The sequence below is a fragment of the Hemitrygon akajei genome, chromosome 11 (genome assembly GCF_048418815.1).
Source record: "Hemitrygon akajei chromosome 11, sHemAka1.3, whole genome shotgun sequence".
Classification (NCBI taxonomy): domain Eukaryota; kingdom Metazoa; phylum Chordata; class Chondrichthyes; order Myliobatiformes; family Dasyatidae; genus Hemitrygon; species Hemitrygon akajei.
In genome coordinates this window covers 48,679,430-48,700,241 of record NC_133134.1, presented here as the reverse complement: position 1 = coordinate 48,700,241, position 20,812 = coordinate 48,679,430, and the positions used below count along the sequence as shown (strand labels likewise).

Genomic DNA, 20,812 nt, shown 5'->3' with positions numbered 1-20,812 from the left:
CTTTGGCTACTGCCAAAGCAATTTTTATAAATTTTTTCTGATACTTATTCAATTTAAATTTCGTTATTGTCCCTTCAATGTCTCCTAATAAAAATAGCAATGGACTATATGGAAGTTGTACTCCAATAATTTGTTCCAATAAAAATATTAAATTAATCCAAAATGGTTGAATTTTAGAACAAGACCAAATAAAATGTAAAAAAAAGTACCAATTTCTTGTTTACATCGAAAACATTGGTCAGACATATTTGAAAGCAAATTAGTCATTCATAATACCTTGGGAACTCTTTAAAATTCTCCATGTTGCTATGAGTCTCTCCCCAACCATCCAGGCAGAAAAGAAGAAAGATATAAAAAAAGATAACTAATATATAAGAAAAAAAAACAAAATACCCCCCCACTAATGTTGCAAATAAAAAGAACACAACATTACCCCCCCCCCCCCCCCATTTTACGGGTCATGGCAATCGCCATGATTGTACACGTGAAACTCGCAGCTGTCGATCAGGAGCTCCTCCAGCTCCCCCGCAAAAAGAAAGAAAAAAAAACATATATATATATATATATTAATGAAGAAAAAAAAAGAAAATAATTAATATCTCTACTCCCAATTAATTCTCTTCGACTATTTTTTCTTTATAAATGTCCATCAAATCCAACCTTATTTCAATCTTCATCATAAGTCCATTTCATTTCTATAATTCATTAGTCCTCTTCATGAACATCGGGTAGTTATTGTACAAATTTCTCCGCTTTCCGGTAGTCAACAAAAAAACTTCTTTCTCCATTTTCCAGAAAAATTATCAATTTTGCTGGGTAACTCAATAAAAATTTATAACCCTTTTCCCATAAAGATTTTTTCACTGGATTAAATTCTTTCCGCCTCTTCAGAAGATCGTAACTTATATCTGGGTAAAAAAAACTCTTTTCCCTTTTATTATCAATGGCCCTTTTCTCTCTTTGGCACCCTGAGTAGTTGCCTTCAAGATCATTTCTTTATCTTGATACCTTAAGCATTTTATCAAAATTGATCTTGGATTTTGATCTTGTTGAGATCTTGGTCTTAAAACTCTATGTGCTCTTTCAATTTCAATTACTTGACTTCCTTCTTCCATTTCCAAAATTTTCGGAATCCAATCTTGAAAGAATTTTATTGGATTTTCTCCCTCTGTACCTTCCTTAAGACCAACAATTTTAATATTATTTCGTTTACTAGAGTTCTCAAGTGCATCCATTTTTTCAAGCATCCGTTTTCTTTCTGCTATCCAGACAGAATTATCATTTTCTATTTTTTCTATTCTTCCAGTATTTTCTTCCACTTTTACTTCCATCTTTTTACTTCCACCACATTATCAAGTGTATTCTGTATCCTTTTTATATCTGTTCTTATAGCTTTTAATTCATTCGTCATATCTCAGGATATCTTTTATGTCTCCTTTAATCTCTTTCTTCTTTTCCTTTTCTTCCTCCTCCGAATTTCCCAAAGAGTCTGTGTCTCCTTCCGATTCTGATCCAATTTCACTTCCAGCCGTAGTTAGGCTTTGTAGTTCTGTTGATATCTTTTCATACATACTTTCGCGCATGCGTTCCTTCCGTTTCTTCTCAGAGACCGCCGACATTGCTACAGCTTCCTTCCCCTCATCATCAGAAGTACCGTGCACTTCGCCGGGAGGAGATCCAACTTGAGTCCGATGCTTCACCGAAGCGGTTAGGCCTTTTTCCCCACCGATTTGCACAGTCTTCGAAGTAATAACTTTCTTCTGTTTCAGTTTAGGAGCCATATCAAAAGATATTCCGGAGTTGCTTATAAGTAATTTCTAATAGATATTAGTTAACTCTTCTTCATTTAAACCCTATTTCATTACTTTTTACGAGGGAGCTGGATTCCCAACGTCTCGACCCTACGTCATCACGTGACGTCCCCCCATTTATTTAACTCTTGAAAAAACTTCTGTGGTAATTGTATTGGTAGTGTTTGGAATAAATATTGTAATCGAGGGAATATATTCATTTTTACAGCATTTACTCTGCCTACTAATGTTATTGGTAATGTAATCCATTTATCAAGATCCTCTTGAACTTTTTTCAATAATGGTAAATAATTTAATTTATATAAATTCTTTATATCATTATCAACTCTTATACCTAAATATTTTATACCATTTATCGGCCATCTAAATTGAGTTATTAGTCGACATTGACTATAATCTCCTTTAGTAAGGGGTAGAATTTCACTTTTATCCCAATTTATTTTGTAGCCTGATATTTTCCCATATTCTTCCAATCTAGAAGATAATTTATGCAGCGAATATAGTGGGTTTGTTAAATAAAGCTAAACATTGTCAGCAAATAAATTAATCTTGTATTCCTCCTGGTTAACTCTGAACCCGTAATATCTGGGTCCGTTCTAATTAATTCAGCTAATGGCTCTATCGCCAACACAAATAAAGCAGGTGATAATGGACAACCTTCTCTAGTTGACCTTGTTAACTGAAATGATGTTGAAATTTGACCATTTGTCACTACTTTAGCTTTGGGATTAGTATTTAAGGTTTTAATCCATTTTATAAAAGATACTCCTAATCCATATTTTTCCAGTACCTTAAATAAAAAATCCCATTCCAATCTATCAAATGCTTTTTCTGCATCTAAGGCAACTGCCACACTCATTTCCTCCCTCTTTTGTGCCAAATGAATTATGCTAGGTAACCGAGTTACATTATCTGCCAATTGTCTATTTTTGATAAATCCTGTTTGATCCATATGTATTAATTTTGGTAAGTGTTTAGATAATCTATTAGATAAAATTTTTGCTATTATTTTATAGTCGGTATTCAACAAAGAAATAGGTCTATATGATGTTGGCTTTAAAAGATCTCTATCTTTTTTTGGCAATACTATTAAAATAGCCGTAGAAAAAGATTCTGGAAGTTTTGCGTTCTTTCCGCTTGGTATATTAACTCCATAAAAGGAGGAATTAGTAAATCTTTAAACTTCTTATAAAATTCGGGTGGAAAACCATCCTCTCCTGGGAACTTATTACTCTGAAGTGATCCTGAAGCTTCTTCGACCTCTTTTAATGTAAAAGGCATATCCAATCCCTTCTGTTCTTCCGAATTCAATTTCGGAAGAGTTATTTGTGATAAAAACCTTTCTATCTCGACATTATCATTTTGTGATTCTGATTGATACAATTCAGAATAAAAATTCTTAAAAGTTTCATTAATTTCTAAAGGTTTATAAGTAATTTTATTTACACTTGTTCTAATTGCATTTATCATTTTGGAAATTTGGTCTGTTTTTAACTGCCCAGCAAGAATCTTGGTGATCTTTCACCTTGTTCGTAATATCTCTGTTTAGTTCTCATAATTGCTTTTTCTGTTCGGTATGTCTGAAGTGTATTATATTGTAACTTCTTGTTAACAAGTTGTCTTCGTTTTTCTTCTGTCATATATCTTTGAGATTCTTTTTCTAATTTTGTAATCTCTTTTTCCAATTGATCTATTTCTACCATATATTCCTTCTTAATTTTAGAAGTATAACTTATTATCTGGCCTATCAAATATGCCTTCATTGCTTCCCATACTATAAATTTATCATCAACTGAATGTAAATTTGTATCTAAAAAAAACTGAATCTGCTTTTTCATGAAATCACAAAAATCTGGATGTTTTAATAATATTGAATTAAATCTCCATCTGTAAATCGATTCCTCTTTATCCATCATTATCATTGTCATTGTCAAGGGGGAATGATCTGAAAATATTCTTGCTTTATATTCCATATTTTTCACTCTGTCTTGAATATTTGTTGATAATAGGAAAAAATCTATCCTTGAATAAGTTTTATGTCTATTTGAATAAAATGAGTAATCTCTTTCTTTTGGATTAATTCTTCTCCATATATCAATCAAATTTAAATCTTTCATCAATGATAAAGTTAATTTTGCTACTTTTGATTTTGTAACAACCTTTGTTGATCTATCTAAAACTGGGTCTAGACAAAAATTAAAATCTCCACCTATTAATATTTTGTCATGTGCGTCAGCCAAATTCAAAAAGGCCTCTTGTATAAATTTTACATCATTTTCATTTGGTGTATAAATATTCATAAGAGTCCATAGTTATGAAAAAATTTGACAATGTATAATTACATATCTCCCCGCAGAATCAATTAATACATTTTGTATTTTAATTGGTAAAGTTTTATTAACCAAAATTGCAACTCCCCTCGCCTTTGAATTAAATGAAGCTGCAATAACATTTCCGACCCAATCTCTCTTTAATTTCTGATGTTCTATCTCTGTTAAGTGTGTTTCTTGTAAAAAAAAAAGCTACATCTATTTTCATTTTCTTAATGTATGTTAAAATTCTTTTTCTTTTCACCGGTCCATTAAGCCCGTTAACATTAAAACTTTAAAAATTCAGTAAATTAGTCATTATTTTTAACAGGGTTACTCCAATCTATAATAATACCTAACTTTTCAACTTTCGTAGTACCTTGGGGAATCTTTTTAAAATTTTCAATGTTGCTATGTGTCTCCCACCCCCCTCCCCTGATTGTCCAGGCAAAGAAAGAAAGATTAAAGAAAAATAGATTATAAAGAAAAAAGAACAAAATACCCCCCTACTAATGTTGTGAATAAAAAAAACACATTACCCCCCTCCGTTGTGCGGGTCATGGCAAACGCCATGATTACACACGCGAATCCCGTAGCGATCGATCCAAAGTTCCCCCAGCTCCCCCGTAACATGAAAAAGTATATATAAGAGAGGAAAAAATAATATCACTACTCTCGATTAATATTTCTCAAATTTTTACCTTTCTCCCCCTGTATCATATAATTAAGAATATATTTAAATATTCTCTGTCCTTAAACATCCATCAACTCCATTCACTGTCCCTGTCTTCATCTTTAATCCATTTCACTTTTAAATCTTTGGCTGTGATTAGCAAATATTTGGGAGTTCATGTGCAAATTCTTCCGCATCCCGATAATCAGTAAAAAATCTTCTTTTTCCGTCATCCAAAAAAATTATCAGGGTTGCCGGGTGGCGCAATATAAATTTATAACCCTTTTCCTATAAAACTTTTTTCGCTGGGTTAAATTCCTTCTTTCTCTTCAAAAGGTCATAACTTGTATCAGGATAGAAAAGAACTGTTTACCCTTCTATCATCAATGGCCCGTTTCTCTTTCTGGCACGTTGGGCAGCCGCCTTCAGGATCTTTTCTTTATCTTGATATCTTAAGCATTTTATCAAGATTGATCGTGGGTTTTGATCAACTTGAGGTCTTGATCTTAAGGCTCTGTGAGCCCTTTCAATTTCAATTAACTGGGTTCCTTCTTCCATTTCCAAAATTTCCAGAATCCATTATTTGAAAAAAATTTATTGGATCCTTTCCCTCTATACCTTCATTAAGTCCAACAATCTTAATATTATTTCTTCTGCTAAAAATTTCAAGTACATCCACTTTTTCCAACAACCGTTTTCTTTCTGATGTCCAGGCAGAAGTGTTATCTTCCATTTTATTCACTCTATCAATGGTGTCTCCCATTGTTTCTTACAAGTTTTTAATTTTCTTGTCCATTTTGTCCTGTCTTTTCATCATTTTATCAAACATAATCTTCAAATTTTTAATCTTTTTTTTATTACTTTTAATGCTTTTAATTCATGCTTTATTTGCATCAAAGATTTTTTTATGTCTCCAATATCACCTCCAACCTCTTCTTGTTGCTCTTCTTTATTTGTCTCTTCATCTTTGTCTGATTTATCCAGAGAATCTGATTCCACCTCATATTCACTTTCACTTTCAGTTCCGCTATAGCTGGGATTTGTAGTTTGGGTTGCTCGTGTTTGCGCATGCCCCTTCCTTTGCCCATGCACAATTCCTGTTGCTCTTTTTTTGGAAACGGTTGATGTTGCCACAGTTTCCTGTTCTGTATCGCCGGAGGTAAAATGCACTTGAGCCCGAGGCTCTTTGATGGCGGCCATCCTTGATTCTTTTCCAACTTGTGTTGTCTTCAAAGTAGTAGTTTTCTTCTGCTTCTGTTTAGGAGACATATCTTAAGACAATCCTAAGTAGTTTATAAGTAATTTTAAAAAAAATTTACTAACTTTTCTTCACTTAAACATTATTTTACTGGTTTTTTATGGGAGAGCTGGATTTCCACGTCTCGATCCTACGTCATCACGTGACGTCCCCCAACAAAGATAATGTTGACAGCAGTGTGCTCCTGCTCCCAATCTCTTCCCTCCCAAATATTTAGCGTTCTTTTAATATTTAGGCATGGAAGGAAACTACTTAATGTATCCATTGTACAACTAAAATGTACCCAATATCATCTCTGTCCCGATGACCACTTTCATGTGTGGCTGTATCAGGCTGTGTACAGAACCAAAGTACGTAGGCACCGAGTCCTGCTATTACCAAGGTACCTTCTGCCTCTCATGCTGCAAAGGGTGGCTCTGGCCCCGATGCTGTGTAACTTCCCAGTCAGCTGGTTGTTGCTGCACTACCTGACCTTTGTGGAAAAGTTCTTCCTGACCAAAAACGTCCAACAGCCATTGGTCAGCACAGAATGCCCTGCAGACACTGCGGGAGAAGTTTTCGATGGACACTGTGGTGGTTCATTGATCAGACTGTCCAGACCATCTTGATCACCCGATCTCACCAGTGGGCACCAATACCTTGTTTGGCTGGTGATGAGAGGGACCTTCCCAGTCAGATCCTTCCTGCCTGCTCAGAACATCACTCCCACTGCACAGGGCCCCCAAGAGGACTGTAGTGGAGACAAGATGCTCGCTCACTACTTTGCAGACTGGGTTCTGAAAGAGACTGTGGAGGAAGCTGCCAGGGCTCATGTCAAGGTTCACCTTAGGCAGCTGCGTAACCGAGGAATCTGTCACTTCTGGGCTGTTCCCCAGGACACACGCAATGATGGGCATCAAGAGTTGAAAGACCTCCTTAGGTCTGCCCCTAAATTTGCTCAATGAGATATCTCTAGACACGTTTAAGGCTGCAGAAATACTTGCTGAGGGATGCACTGAAGCTTGGTGCAGCCACTGCAAGGGCCCGCAATGTAGGGTTCTTTCACCACTGGACAGTATTTACTCATTTAAATATTTTTTATTCTGAATATCATATATTTTGGATTTAAAAAAACACAAGGGAATAGTTTGGCATTTAATTTAATATCAGAATTTATACAGCATACAACCTGGAATTCTTACTCTTCGCAGACATCCATGAAACAGAAGGAAAGCCCCAAGAGAAAAATTGATAAAACACCAAAACCGCCCCCCCCCACACACAAGCAGCAGCAAAGCTTTGACTGCCCCCACGCCTCAGCAAAAGCATCAGTGCCCCACCACCTGCCGTGAAATAGCAAAGCTCCTAAAGAAACCACAACCTTGAGTCCATCAGAAAAGACACTATCCCAACACTTCAATATCCCACAGGCTCTCTCTCTCACTAACAAGGCAGAGAGAAATATCACTCCTGCCATAACAAGAGGGGAGCTAACAGATTACTGTCAGAACCCACTTTTGGATCAATCCTACCAATACCATTTTCTTCCAAGTTCCCAGTAATCTACTCTTTCTCTTATCACTCCTGTATTCAGTTCTCCCACTATCTTCAGCAGGGACAAGTTACAGTAGCCAATAAACCTGTCGGCTGACTTTTGAGATCGTTGACAATTACTCGTGCATCTGTCAAAAATGCAAAAATTATAATTTTTAAGAGAGTTCAAAAACAGTTTAAACATGTCGCCTGTGTAAACTGACAAGAAACTGTCCTGTGGCTCAATCACACAAACCACAGAAAATCTGCAGATGCTGGAAATTCGAGCAACACACACAAAATGCGGGAGGAACTCAGCTGGCCATGTCAGCATCTATGGAAAAGAGTACAGTCGATGTTTCGGGCTGAAACCCCACTGAACCTGACCACCACCCTTGTGCTGAGCAATGCTTCACCTCCATCACTAATGAGCAGCAGTTTTGTGACCAATAATCTACCCAGGATGAATTATTATCTGTGACTAACAATGACAGATTTAGCCAGAGTTCAACTGACAGATTTAGGATAAGGATGAAAGTTAACTCAGTTCAGTGAATTACTTTTTTTTAAGCTCTGAAGGTAAACACATGAGCACTAGTTTTGTGCCAAAACTGGTCAGCAAGTTGGCACCTTCATAGACAAATATTAGGCTTTTTAAAGGGTCGGTTATTTGAATATCAGTGAATTGAATCATTTTATAATTCTGTTTTTGTAGAATTCTATGATACGGGTCAGATCACTCAGCTGTGCAACCAACAAATTAAATGAGTATTTCTATGCACAAGTAGTTCTCAAAAGGAAGCACCTTCTCACTTCTCAAAGAGTGCCATTGTACTCTTAAAGATAAGTGATACTTCTGATTTACTCTGAAAGGAACTTCCAAAACAAAATGTAAGTGTGCTTCAGTTAAGAGGCAAGCGCAGGCATGTTGCTCAACAAGTAGGGACGGTTCGAATGTACAGTTTACCACTTCATACATCGTCGTAACAGATTTCATTAGTTGCCCAAATCGTGTATTCAAATTCAAAATTGTATCAGGGAGCATTCGTTTTTCCATTGCTGCTGGTGCCAGAACAAACTAATGTCTGGAGGGTGAGAAAGTTGTGTGGAGATTGAACTTCCTTGGAGTTGCTGTCTGTTTAATTTAATCAAGCCTGAAGAGCTCGTGATCAAAGCAAGTGAGAACTCTTTTAATATTTTGATAATACCCTCTATCAATCATCCGTGTACCTTGAGCTGCTAAGTTTATAAGCACAAGAATTCCATCCCTCGCTAGATCTTGCCACCTTTGTAGCTAAGGCAGTGAATAGGTGGGAAGGCTAACAGTTGCAGTTGGTAATTCCTCATGTAAGGAATGGTTGGATATGATAGGCTTGTATCTGCAGAAGAGACAGAAGGCACTCAAGATCCTGAGGTAATGCTTTCTTTTGTGGAGGAATCTAGAACGAGGCCACTAGGCCACCCATTTAAAGTGGAGATGAGTTACAATTTTTTTGGTGTCCATAATTTTTGGAATTCTTTCTCAAAGCAGTGGGATAAAACCCTGAAATATTTTTGAGGCAGAGGTAGACAAATGCCCGATAAGCAAGAGGGTTAAAGATTATGGTAGGTAGGAGTTGAGGTTTACAGTCTGATCAAGCATAATGTTTTTCAGTGGTGAGCAAGCTCCAGGGCAAAGAGGTTTTACCATCGTTATGTGCCATGTCGTACGACATAGGCAATCGCGGTCATGTTCTTGGCAAATATTTCTGTGGAAGTAACTTGCCATTTGCCACCTCTGGGCAGGGCAGAGATCGTCTCCCTGGCATCAGTGGTCGTAGAACCAAGATTTGTGATATGACCATCCTCTACCTGCTGCGATGGCTTCGTGTGACCCTTATTCCGGGGATGGGGGACAGGGAGGATGGGGGACAGGGAGGCTAAGCAGGTACAACACCTTGCCCAAGGTATAGTCGTAACTCCTCTCTGCCACCTGACCAAGAGCTTTACTGCTTGCTTAATGCAATTATCTTTTCTCTTTTGGTTGTCTTTCTTGATATCTCCTAATGTGATATGATGTAAAATGTTTCAAGTGTAATGAACCCTTGTGAAAACATTGCTACATTGAAGATGAGTTTTCTTGCTCGCCAATGACATAACGTTACTGGGCAGACTCACTAACGGTTGTATGAAATGGGCACCAAGGGGCACTTATTGGGGTTATAGGAAGTTATTAAAATTAATGAGGAACATGTAGTTTTTGGTTCTTTTGGAATAAGATTCATTGGAATATCATTGGCAAGCTACATTTACCTTACATACTTTTAGAAATATTTTCCTGAGTTTTCTGTAATTTTATGTCATGGAGGATGTGAAAAGGAATGAATTGAAAGACTTTGGACAGTTTTATTTCATTGAGATGCAGCACGGAATAGGCCCTTCTGGCCCTTTCAAACCGTGCTGCCTAGCAACCACTGATTGGGTCCTAGCCTAATCACAGGACAATTTACAATGACCAATTAACCTACCAACTGGTACAACTTTGCACTGTGAGAGGAAACCAGGGCACCAGGAGGAAACCCACATAGTCACGGGGGAGCATCCAACCTCCTTGCAGCCTGTAGTGGGAATTGAACCCAGGTTGCTGGTACTATAAAGCATTGTGCTAACCCCTGCCCTTGAGTTCAGTGTTGCATTTGTTTTATCTGGTAGAGTTACGGCATGTAATGGGAAGACTATTGTAAATTCAACTTCACTAAGGAAGCTTTGGCAAATGTGCTTTTTCCTCAGATGCTGAGTTCCAGCAGATTTGTATCATAGCATACTACTGGTGTTGCAATGGCTTCCCTGTTTCTGACCTCTGTATCCAGTTCATTCCAATCTGTCGTGAGGAATGTCAACTTGCACTTCACTGATGAATCAAGCATGGTTCACAAGAGTGCAAAGTATTGTTATTTTCCTAACAGTCATGCAGGAAAATTAATCCTCTAAATATTTATGATTAGCAGGATTCCGAGCATTAATATAGTTTGGCCATGTAGCCTCTTCTGTACAATTCCATCCCTTCGAATGCAGCAAGAACTTGAACTCTATCACTGTGAGAGTTGATGCCATTTTGTGTTGTACCATTTAATGCATTCCATGTTGATGGGAACATTTAACAAAGTGTCAGCTACATAAATAGTCATCTACATTAGTCTTTTCAGTACTGCCACCTCATCCGTGAACAGCAGCTCCATAGAGATGCAAGCTTTTATGCAATCATCTACATCCTTGTGTGACACTTCAGTTCACTAGAAATGGGAGACGATTAAAGTTCTGTGTTATCAGTATAATCTGGTCCCTAAATCTCCCCAAGAGGCATGTGCATGGTGTAAGAGGAGATCCACTGGGAGTTGACTTGTGGTGAAGAGATGGCCTGGAGGCCATCAAGTCTGTAATAGCACTCAAGTAATCAACTAAGGAATCCAGAAACATCCTCTTTACTTAGCGAGAATGGAGAACTCGCTACTACAAAGAGGTTGGAGTGTGTTCAAGAGGAATTTAATAAGCTCATGAGAGTCAAAATACGAGGCTGTTCTGCTGATAGATGTGGAAGAGTGAAGAGCAGAGCATGCTTAAACATAAATGCTTGCGTGGACTAGCTGGAAGCTGTACTCGTCACCCCATGGTTTGGATTGGAGGATCAGTAGGAATTTCCAAACCCCAGCGGTGTTGGCAAGGTACTACCAGCTTTGAGTACGCAGCCATTTCTGTCATGATAAAGTAAGAACATTCACGATTGAATCCTTTAAGAAATATCCATGGTGGTTTGCTTTAAGAGATTTATTGCATGTCTGCTAAATGCAATCACGTAATGCACCATGCAATTGATAATGCATAAAGGCATGAATTATTTCACATTTTTAAATAGCCTCTCATGAAAGAGTGTTGTGATAATGTATTATTTCCAGTTAAGGTAGAAGAAATTGTAATGTATTTTGATCAATGAAATTCCATTAATGTTCTGGATAATCACGAAAGTGTTATGTTCCACAGAGGTACAGCTGACTGGTTTGGGGTTAGCAAAGATAGTGATACCACCCAGAAATGGCAGAGGAAGAGCCTTCGCCACTGCAGCCAGAGGTACGGCAAGCTTAAATCGCACGTCATCCGTGAAATGGAATTACCTAGTCAAGACAACATCTCACTCACCAGCACTGAAACCCCCCCTCCTCTCTATGTGGGGCCACAGTTTGGCATGCAGAAGGTAAGGGCCAGATAACAATCGCTGGGCTATCTATTTTATTGCTGATAAAGGTTAATGGAGAAACAGGTACCTTGATATTTAATTCTGCTTAAGGCTTATGTTCTGCTGAATTGAAGCAGTGGTTGATAAAGCTTTTTCAAATAAAAGTGACAGCCAGGCCCAGCTGCAGAAATGTCAAACAGTGAAGATTCCTACTGATATTCAATTATTAATTGTGTGAGCAGTGATGGTTACTGGGACTCTGCCAGAGTTAATAAATCTGCACCTTGGTCTTCATTAGTGATTGTTGCATGAAGCTGCTTGGTTTAGTTTCATAACAATTAACATTTCCTGAACATCTCGACCATTAGTTTTGTTACAGCAGAAGTAAAAGAGCAATATTGAGGGTAACGAGCAGTGTACTGGATGAACTCAGCAGTTGATCAGGAGGGCTCGATACAGGGTCTCAAAATGAAGAGTCAGCAATTCCTTTCCCTTCATAGATGCTGCTCGACCTGCTGTGTTTCTCCAGCATGTCATTGTTTTTTTTTGCTCAGGATTCCAGTGTCTGCAATCTCCTGTGTCTCCGTGCTGATAGCCTAGGCTACTTCACTACAGATTGGAACAGCAGCTGGCAAGAAAGTCTGGAGATACTGGAAATCCAAAGCCTCACACACAAACAGGTGGAGCAACTCACCAGGTCAGGCAGCATGTATGGAAATGAATAAACAGTCGGTCTCGGGCCGAAACATCAGCTGTTTATTCCTTTCCATTGATCCTGCCTGACCTGCTGAGTTCCTCCAGCATTTTGTGTGTGTTGCAGACGGCAAGTAGACTTGAACGTTGGATGAAAAGTTGCAGCCAGCCACTTTGCCCGGGAAAGGCCTAGAACATTTGGGTGACTATCACAATGGAAGGATCAGTAATTTCAGGAAGATGTCAGAGGAATCCATTTTATCCCTCGACCTGATGTACACAGACTCTGAGAGTGATCACTAAGGAGAAGTACGATTGATTTTTGCCCTTCCTTTTCTAAGGGTCTAGAGACATTTTTTGGTGTTCCAAGTGGTAAGCTAACTCAGGTGAGAATAAAGTCAGTGATGTATTGATCAGTTGTACATCAGGCAGTGTGCATTCAACTGAGTAAGTGCAAATAAATCATTCAAAGCCTAATTAGTTTCTATTGATATATTATCCTCTGTTCTCTGATTCTGCATGCAGTCATGAGGTCTCAGTGTTGTGTTCCTTGTGCATAATCTATTGGTAATTTAGATAAAGCTTCCCGTAATAATGGCTATAGTCTGTCATTTTTTCCATTTTACTAAAATGGCTATGGAAAAAAATGTTCAAATGAAACAAACAAGTTAAAAAGAAAAATTTTAAATAATTGGAAATAATTAAATGGAGGGCTATGTGTGGGATGCATTAGAGTAGGTTAAATGGTTTGCACAATGTTGTGGGCTGTAGCGCCTGTACTGTTCTGTTCTATGTTCAATCAAGTGATTTGTAGAAAGAGATTACTTGTTCTTGGCTTTCAACACCAATGCCTGCAGATAGATCATCTGTGTGAATGTACAGGTGGATTCTGTGTTGAATCGAACTTGGTCTAGAATCTCAGAGCAGACTCTGCAATGTGTGTACTGGTAAATCCCAGCAAATTCCGATTCCATGAACAGTGGAGAGAAACCAGGAAATTGGCAGTGAACCTTAAGCAGAAAGACCAGAAGCCCGAAATTCAACCACAATTTATGTAGTAAAAAAAAAACTACCAATGATCCGTATCAAATTTTCTGAAGTGGAAATTTATAGCAAAGGAAGAGGCCATCAGTTCATTTTTTCCACACCATCAAAACAACATCATCTTGGAAAAGGTTAGGTGTTGTTTTTAATGATCTGTCCACCGTAGGCGAATCCTGTCACCCAAGGACAACCCTAATCATCCATTGACAGCTGAGTTTATTTCTCAATCTCCACTTAAGATTGAGCACAATTTTATTCATTAGGCACCCTCTGAAGGTTTTAAGGCTTTTTAGATGCAATATGTCAATCTTGAAAGCTACAGAAAGCAGTTTGAATGATCAAGTTGGGATATCATTCCTAATCTTTATAGCTGCCTCCTCCATCCCACCTTGTCCTTTATGTAATATCACAAGAGAACCTTATCCATAACCAGTGTGGAGAATTGGGATGAATATAAACAGTGGAGGGGAAAGCAGATGAGAGAGATTGTAGGATAGCAAAAATAATAATTCAGCTCTTGCATGGGTATATTATGGAAGCGAAAAAACACCATCTTTCAACTTAAGGGCACTTTGAAGCTTCTAGTGTACTGTGAATTATGTTTGAAGTGTAGTCATTACAATGTCTTAAGTGTGGGTACCCATTTTGGATATAGTGAGCTAGGAGAGGTCACAGTGTGATAATAACCAGGTGACCTGGCCTTCAGCGCCACTGGATGAGGGGTACAGTGTTCAGTATACGTAAGTTAAAGAGCTTTATCATATATTTCTCAGATTTTCTTAGATAAACCAATGAAGTCTGTGCCAACTGAGTAATTTCATCAGTCCCATTAAGCCACTCTCCTACCCTCCCCACCTGCCCAATAACTCACCTAATAGTTTCCTATCTCTCACCTACACTTGAAGCAATTTCTAGCGGCCAAGTAACCTTCCAGCACAGGTAATAAACAGAACACCCTGGAGTGGGCCAACTGCACACAGACTGCAGCTGAGGTCAGGATTGAACCCATGTTGCTAAAATGGTGTGGCATCGGCAGTGTCAAAATCAGGTTGAATATCACTGGTACTTGTTCTGAAATGCGATGTTTTGCGGCAGCATTACATTCCCATACATAATTTTTTAAAAACTAAATTGCAATAAAAATATATAAAAAATTAAATTAAGTAGTGCAAAAGAGAGCAAAAATAAATAACTGAGGTAGTGTTCATGGGTTCATGGTCCATTGAGAAATCTGATGTGCAGAGGACGAAGCTGTTCCTGAAACACTGAGGGTGTGTCTTCGCTGGGGAGGTTAGTGACTGTGATGGAGCTGGCTGGGTTTACAATTTTCTGCAGCTTTTTCCAATCCTGTATATCAGATGTAATGCAACCAGTTAAAATGCTCTCCACAGTACATTTGTAAAAATTTACGAGAGTCTTGAGTGACATATCAATTCTTCTCAAACTCCAAATGGACTATAGCCTTTGCAATTGCATCAGTATCTTGGATCCAGGATAGACCTTCAGAGTCGATGACGTCCAGGAACTTGAAACTGCTCATTCTTTCCACTTCTGATCCCTCTATGAGGAGTGGTGTGTGTTCCCTTGAATTCCCCTTCCTGAAGCCCTCAATCAACTCCTTTGTCTTACTGACGCTGAGTACAAAGTTGTTGCTGCAATGCCACTTAACCAGCTGATCTGTCTTGCTCCTGTCTGCCTCCTCGTCGCCACCTGAAATTCTGCCAGCAGTAGTTGTGTCATTAGCAGATACTTTAGGTGCTTGAGCTGTACCTAGCTACAGAGTGATGGGTGTGGAGAGAGTAGGACAGTGAGTTAAGCTCATGCCCATAATGTGCGGCAGTGTTTATTGTCCGCGATGAGATGTTATTTCTGATCGGCACTGACTGGGGTCTCCCAGTGAGGAAGTCAAGGGTTCAGTTGCAAAGGAAGTCACAGAGACCTTAGCTGAGGCATAGTAGGTAAACTGGTTGGATGGAAGGCTGTTAAGATAGCAAATGTGACACAAGCAGCAGAAGCGGATGTTTGGGAGGGCTGGCAGATTTAAAGTGGTGGTTAGGTATAATTCATCTGGTTTAGATATTTGTTGGAGGTGAGGCCGGAGACTTCCTTTGATATGAGGCTTGGAGCATTGCAAATGTATCCTTATTCAAAGTTGAATTGCAGTACAGGCCTGTCATGGGAGATGTGTGGAAGCAGTAATCCAGGAGAAAGATTTCAGCAGAGTTAACAGTTAGGCTAGTATGAGCTAATAAATAAGAGCCAGTACCAATTTGTTATGGGCAAATTGTTGGGCTGGCTGAGTTATTTTTAATGCATTGCGCTGATAGTTGGTATAAGGGAGTTTTTAATGAGTGTTTGATCACATGCCACATAATCTTCTTGAAAGAGGAAGTAGAAATGTGGATACAAAAATAGCTACGATTTTTGATTGAAAGCATACAGTGGAGATTCCAGTGTTCTTTTTGATGCAAGTTCAGAAGTCATAGATGATGGAGGTGCACTGAGCTCTGATAAAAACTACTGATTAGAATGGCAGGCCACAGCCAGCACAGGTAAAGTTGGTACATTTGCCTTTCCACACGGACTGGATGGCAGAATGTGATGCCACTGCCAGTGCTGTATTGGGTCATTCCCCCTCTCCACCTCACCCCACCCTTCCACACTCCCAAACTCGATGGAGTGGGAATCTTCATCCAATGGAGGTGACCAGCATAAAGAAAAGGAGAAAAAAAAAGTAAACTTTTTTTGTTTTTATCTATTTTAATATTTTCTGTGATTTCTTAGTTTATTTTGGAGACAGTTTAGTCTGGTAACCGAACATCTCTCGGAGAAACCTCATCTTGGGGATCAAGTGGGCAAAGACTGCCTATGCGCGATCTCTCATGTATGTGGCTGGGCATCAAGGGCAGTATTTACCACAGAAAAAAATCATTGACTGTTCCAGTGATTCTTCCCTCCTTGATGCTTTTTTTTAAAAAAAGAGACAATTGTTATTCAGAAAGCCAGTCAGGAAAGCTGTCTACCTCTCAGGTGAGCAGCCAGTGTCCGTAACAGCAGCAAACATGAGAAGGACACAAAATACTCTGCAGATGCTGGGGTCAAAGCAACACACTGGAGGAACTCAGCAGGTCGGGCAGCATCCGTGGAAACAAACAGTCAACATTTCGGGCCGAGACCCTTTGTCAGGACTGCAGGCCTTCTCACACAAGGCAGCTGGGCCAGACAACATCCCAGGCTGAGTACTCGGGGAGTGTGCACACCAGCTCACTGGTGCCTTCACAGACATTTTCAACACTTCACTGGTCCAGCCTGCTGTCCCCACAAGCTTCAAATCAGCCAACATCATCCCTGTACCACAGAACTGTACACCGTCAGAATGAAACAACTACCGCCTGGTGACATTGACACCAATCATCATGAAGTGCTTTGAATAGCTAGTAATGGTTCATATCAAAACCATATCACGTTTGTCATGCATAACACGGAAAGAGCACTACCAAGGACAGGAAGGCTCTACGACAGGTCCTCAAAACTGCCCGACATATCACCAGCCTACCCACTACCCAGGACATTATACATAAAGATGTTGAATAAAGGCCAGCCACATCATGAAGGGTCCCACCTACCCTAATCATGGACAGTTTGTCCCACTCCCTCAGGGAGGAGGCTGTGTAGCATCTACACCAGGAATAGCAGACTCAAAAACAGTTACTTATCCCAAGCAGTAAGGCTGATCAACACCTTCACCCACTAACACACTCCTCCACAACCCCCACCACCACTACTGTCAGTCACCTAATGTACTGAGACTACTCTGCCTTGGTGGACATATCATCCAACTTGCATATTTATCGTTTTTTTTCTTTTTTTTAGTTTTTTTTGAGCTGCATCGAATCCAGAGTAACAATAATTTTGTTTCTCCTTTACACTTGGATACTGGAAATGACATTAAACCATCATGAATCTTATAAAATTTTATTGACTGTGATTGTGCACTGCTATCTTACTGTTTCTGAAGATTGAGTTTGAAAACCATTACAGGGCTTTGCCCTTTCTTCGCCTGCTCATCAGTGAGGCCTTGTGGCTGTAGTGGGTCTGAGAGGACACTGGAATGGAGAGTTCCTTTCCCTTTTAGTTTTGTTAAAGCAGGATCTATAGAGTACTGGCCTGCTTCTGCACATGTTATTTGCTATCCACAAGCCCTGGTAGAAGTGGGTGGGGTGGAAAGGGAGTGAAATATCTGTGGAATCCAGAACTGTTGTGCATACTAATGAATTCTATAATCTGCATCCTAGTGCCCTCTGTATTATGTTTGAATGGCCAGAGCTACAAAATCCCCAGTCTCAGGCATTTGGATTTCTGGCAAAACTCCATAGCTTGCACGGGGGTGTTTATTGTAGGCAATAGAACTCTGAATGTGGTGTCCTATGTTTCAGGAGTTTGTCATAATCTATATCAAATCCAACTTCAGCTGGCCATTACGCCCTATCTCTGGGACTGTAAATCAGAATTATGGGGAGTCTGTGGGGAAGGTTTGTAGTCTAGAGTTGATGGATGTCAATAATGTGGGAAAAATTGGTGGTGTAGGGTTATTTTCTGTGGAGCACAAAAGTTTGAGAAGAGCTTTGATAAAAGTACAGTTTTGGATCATGTACCACTTTGGAGTTTCTGAAATACTGGGGCTAGTAGGCAAAGGTACAATGATCAGCGAGTACAGAGTTAAGGTGATTGGCTTAAAAAAAACAACAATTAACAATTAAAGCTGTGCAACTTTTTTCCCCACAATATAGTTGGGATTTGTTCTATGATATTAATTTTGTTTTGTTAAAAAAATCCCTGAAAAAATACCCTATTAATTTTCAGTAGTGCAGTCTCTTAAGCACTCTGCCCTTCCATGTTTGGCTTATTACATTAAATTATGATTTTGCATTTACTGTATCAGCAGAGCACACTGAGAGTAACTCTGGATTGTGCTGCTAGATTTTGCATGGTTTGTTGAACCATATTATGTGTTCTTATTCATTTAAATTAGTGTAAATTCCATTCATGTCCTCGATCACTGAAACTGATTTCTGCTTATGGCGAAGTTTAAGTGTTACATTTTTAATTGTTCCCGTTGCATAACATTTGCTTTGTACTAGTTAGAGCTCCTGTAATATTTGTTCAGGGTTTTGCAATGCAAAGTCTCGATGCGGTCCCACGATCCTACAGAGTTACAAGGATTGGAATTGCTCCCAGAATTGTCCAACATTAGCCAGTAATGTTTGGTGGAGTCCACTGAATAAAGTCCAAAACTTTTCCCAAGCAACCATAAATTGGACAGAGTTGAACAGGGACATACAGTGTATTATCTGCTGGCTGATTCAATGCATTTTACTGATATCTACCTTCTGGTTTTGAAATTACTGTATGCTGGAAAGTGAGTGAATTCCCAAGCAGAAGGCTCTATTTTCTAATTGGAAAGTTTGGTCTGGAATTCTGACCAGTATATCGACCAGCATTTAGTTGGACTGTCTGCTGTATCTCTAAATAAATAAGTTACACAAATCGAACTGTCTATCTGAGACATCCTGTTTTAATTTGAGTAATTTAGCTTTGTTGTCTGCTGACAGTTTAATTGAGGTGTTGCAGAGTTGTAATATATGGTGATGTGTTAACTACTTTTCTCAGATGCTCTTGATGTATGGAAGAGCAGGTGAAAGTGCCCACTCCCCCTCAGGAATTTCATGTCATAGCTTATATAGAAATACCCCAAAGGAGCAGAGCTCTGCTCCCTGTCAGGCATTCTTTATACTTTTGGTCTAAGTGAGAACTTTGTGTCACACGTAGTTGGAACATGAAATGGATTATGGCAAATTGGTCACACTTTATATAGTCTATACAATTCTCAGCCTATTTTGTGTCAAGACAAAATGGTATTTTGAACATTTTTACCTAGACCCTTTTGTTTACTGTGAATGACGTCGTCTTAAAGAGCAGTTCACAGTCTACATTTTACTTGGGTTAATTGTTCAATCACTACAAGATTAAAAGTGTAGTAATCTTGGCTTATCCCTTCAGAGAAATCTTCATGTTGCCTTCTCCTCCCACCCCCAAATTATGATGCTAGCTGTTTGTTGAATGTAGATGGTGTTTTTTCCCTTTGCTGCTAATTGGAAATTTTTTTTTTAAAAAAAAAAGGTCTACGAATGTTCAAAATCTGAATTGAAGTCAGAAAATGTTAGAAATACAGCAGATCAAGCAGCAGCTGTGCAAAGATAAACAGAGTTAATGTTTCAGATCAAAGACAAGTTTAATTTGTTCAATGTGGTGTAAACTTCAATGGGGCCATTTTCAGCTAGCATATTTATTTATTGAGCTATAGAGTGGAATAGGTCTTTCCGGCCCTTCGATCCATGCTGCCTAGCAGTCCCCCAGTTTAATCCAAGTCTAACCACGGGACAATGTACAATGACCAATTAACCTACCAACCAATACGTCTTTGGACTGTTGGAGGAAACTGGAGCACTCGGAGCAAACATACGTGATCGTGGGGTAAACTTGCGAACTCCTTACAGACTGTGGCAGGATTTGTACCCAGGGCACTGGTACTGTAAGGCTTTGCGCTAACCACTAGGCTACTTGCTCATCTGAGAGTGTTTCAAAGCATAAAGTCAAGTTAGTTCCAATCTTCGGCTGCCGTGGTGAGTCATTGACCCAAAAATTCTCCTCTATTCACACTGGTCTTTGCCTGTCCAGTGCAGTCGGTCAGTTTTTAAAACCACCTGACCACTTGCCCTACTTTTTATTTTGCCATCCTTGGCTGATTGTCGAGTGGTGATTGTAAAGATACTAAACTGCTGATTATGTAGCCAAAACCACCTATATTACTGTTTCTGATCTCATGTAACCATTTGTGTTTACTGCTTGTGTGATTTGATTTCTGTTTCTGTAGGTTAATTTTTTTTTCATAAACTAATCACCCACCCTTTCTGTTAACAAAAAGGATTTTAAGGGAGTTCTTCTGTTTTTTGAAGCTTAGAATTTGCCAAATCTTTGTGTTAGAACTGGTAGTTGTGGTGTTTCCTCAGGTTTGCATTTCTGCGCCTCAATCTATCTTGTTTTTGTGACCATTTTATTATTACATAATAGCAATTCATGTTGATTATTTCTATGACCTATTAATACATAATATATTTAAAACAAAGTTATAGTGCACAAAATAGTTTCCATGCTGTTCTTTTATTGGGCTTAATTCTGCCTCGCCAGCTGTTCAGTTTAAGTAGTTTAACTGCATGGCTATAATAGTATTTCCTCTCCGTC

The 20,812-nt window shown here is 38.9% G+C and overlaps 1 protein-coding gene across 8 annotated transcripts in view; it reads left to right on the top strand.

The window, feature by feature from the left end:
- The window catches only part of rhbdf1a (rhomboid 5 homolog 1a (Drosophila)), a 363,587-nt gene that overhangs the window by 280,096 nt on the left and 62,679 nt on the right, over nucleotides 1-20,812 (top strand). For 7 of the 8 annotated variants that reach the window (XM_073060796.1, XM_073060797.1, XM_073060801.1 and 4 more), the window contains one exon: nucleotides 11,581-11,791. In XM_073060796.1, coding sequence (XP_072916897.1) covers nucleotides 11,581-11,791 — 211 coding nt within the window. Of the gene's footprint in view, nucleotides 1-11,133; nucleotides 11,265-11,580; nucleotides 11,792-20,812 lie in introns of those variants that run through there. The other variant, XM_073060802.1, reaches the window with a different exon arrangement.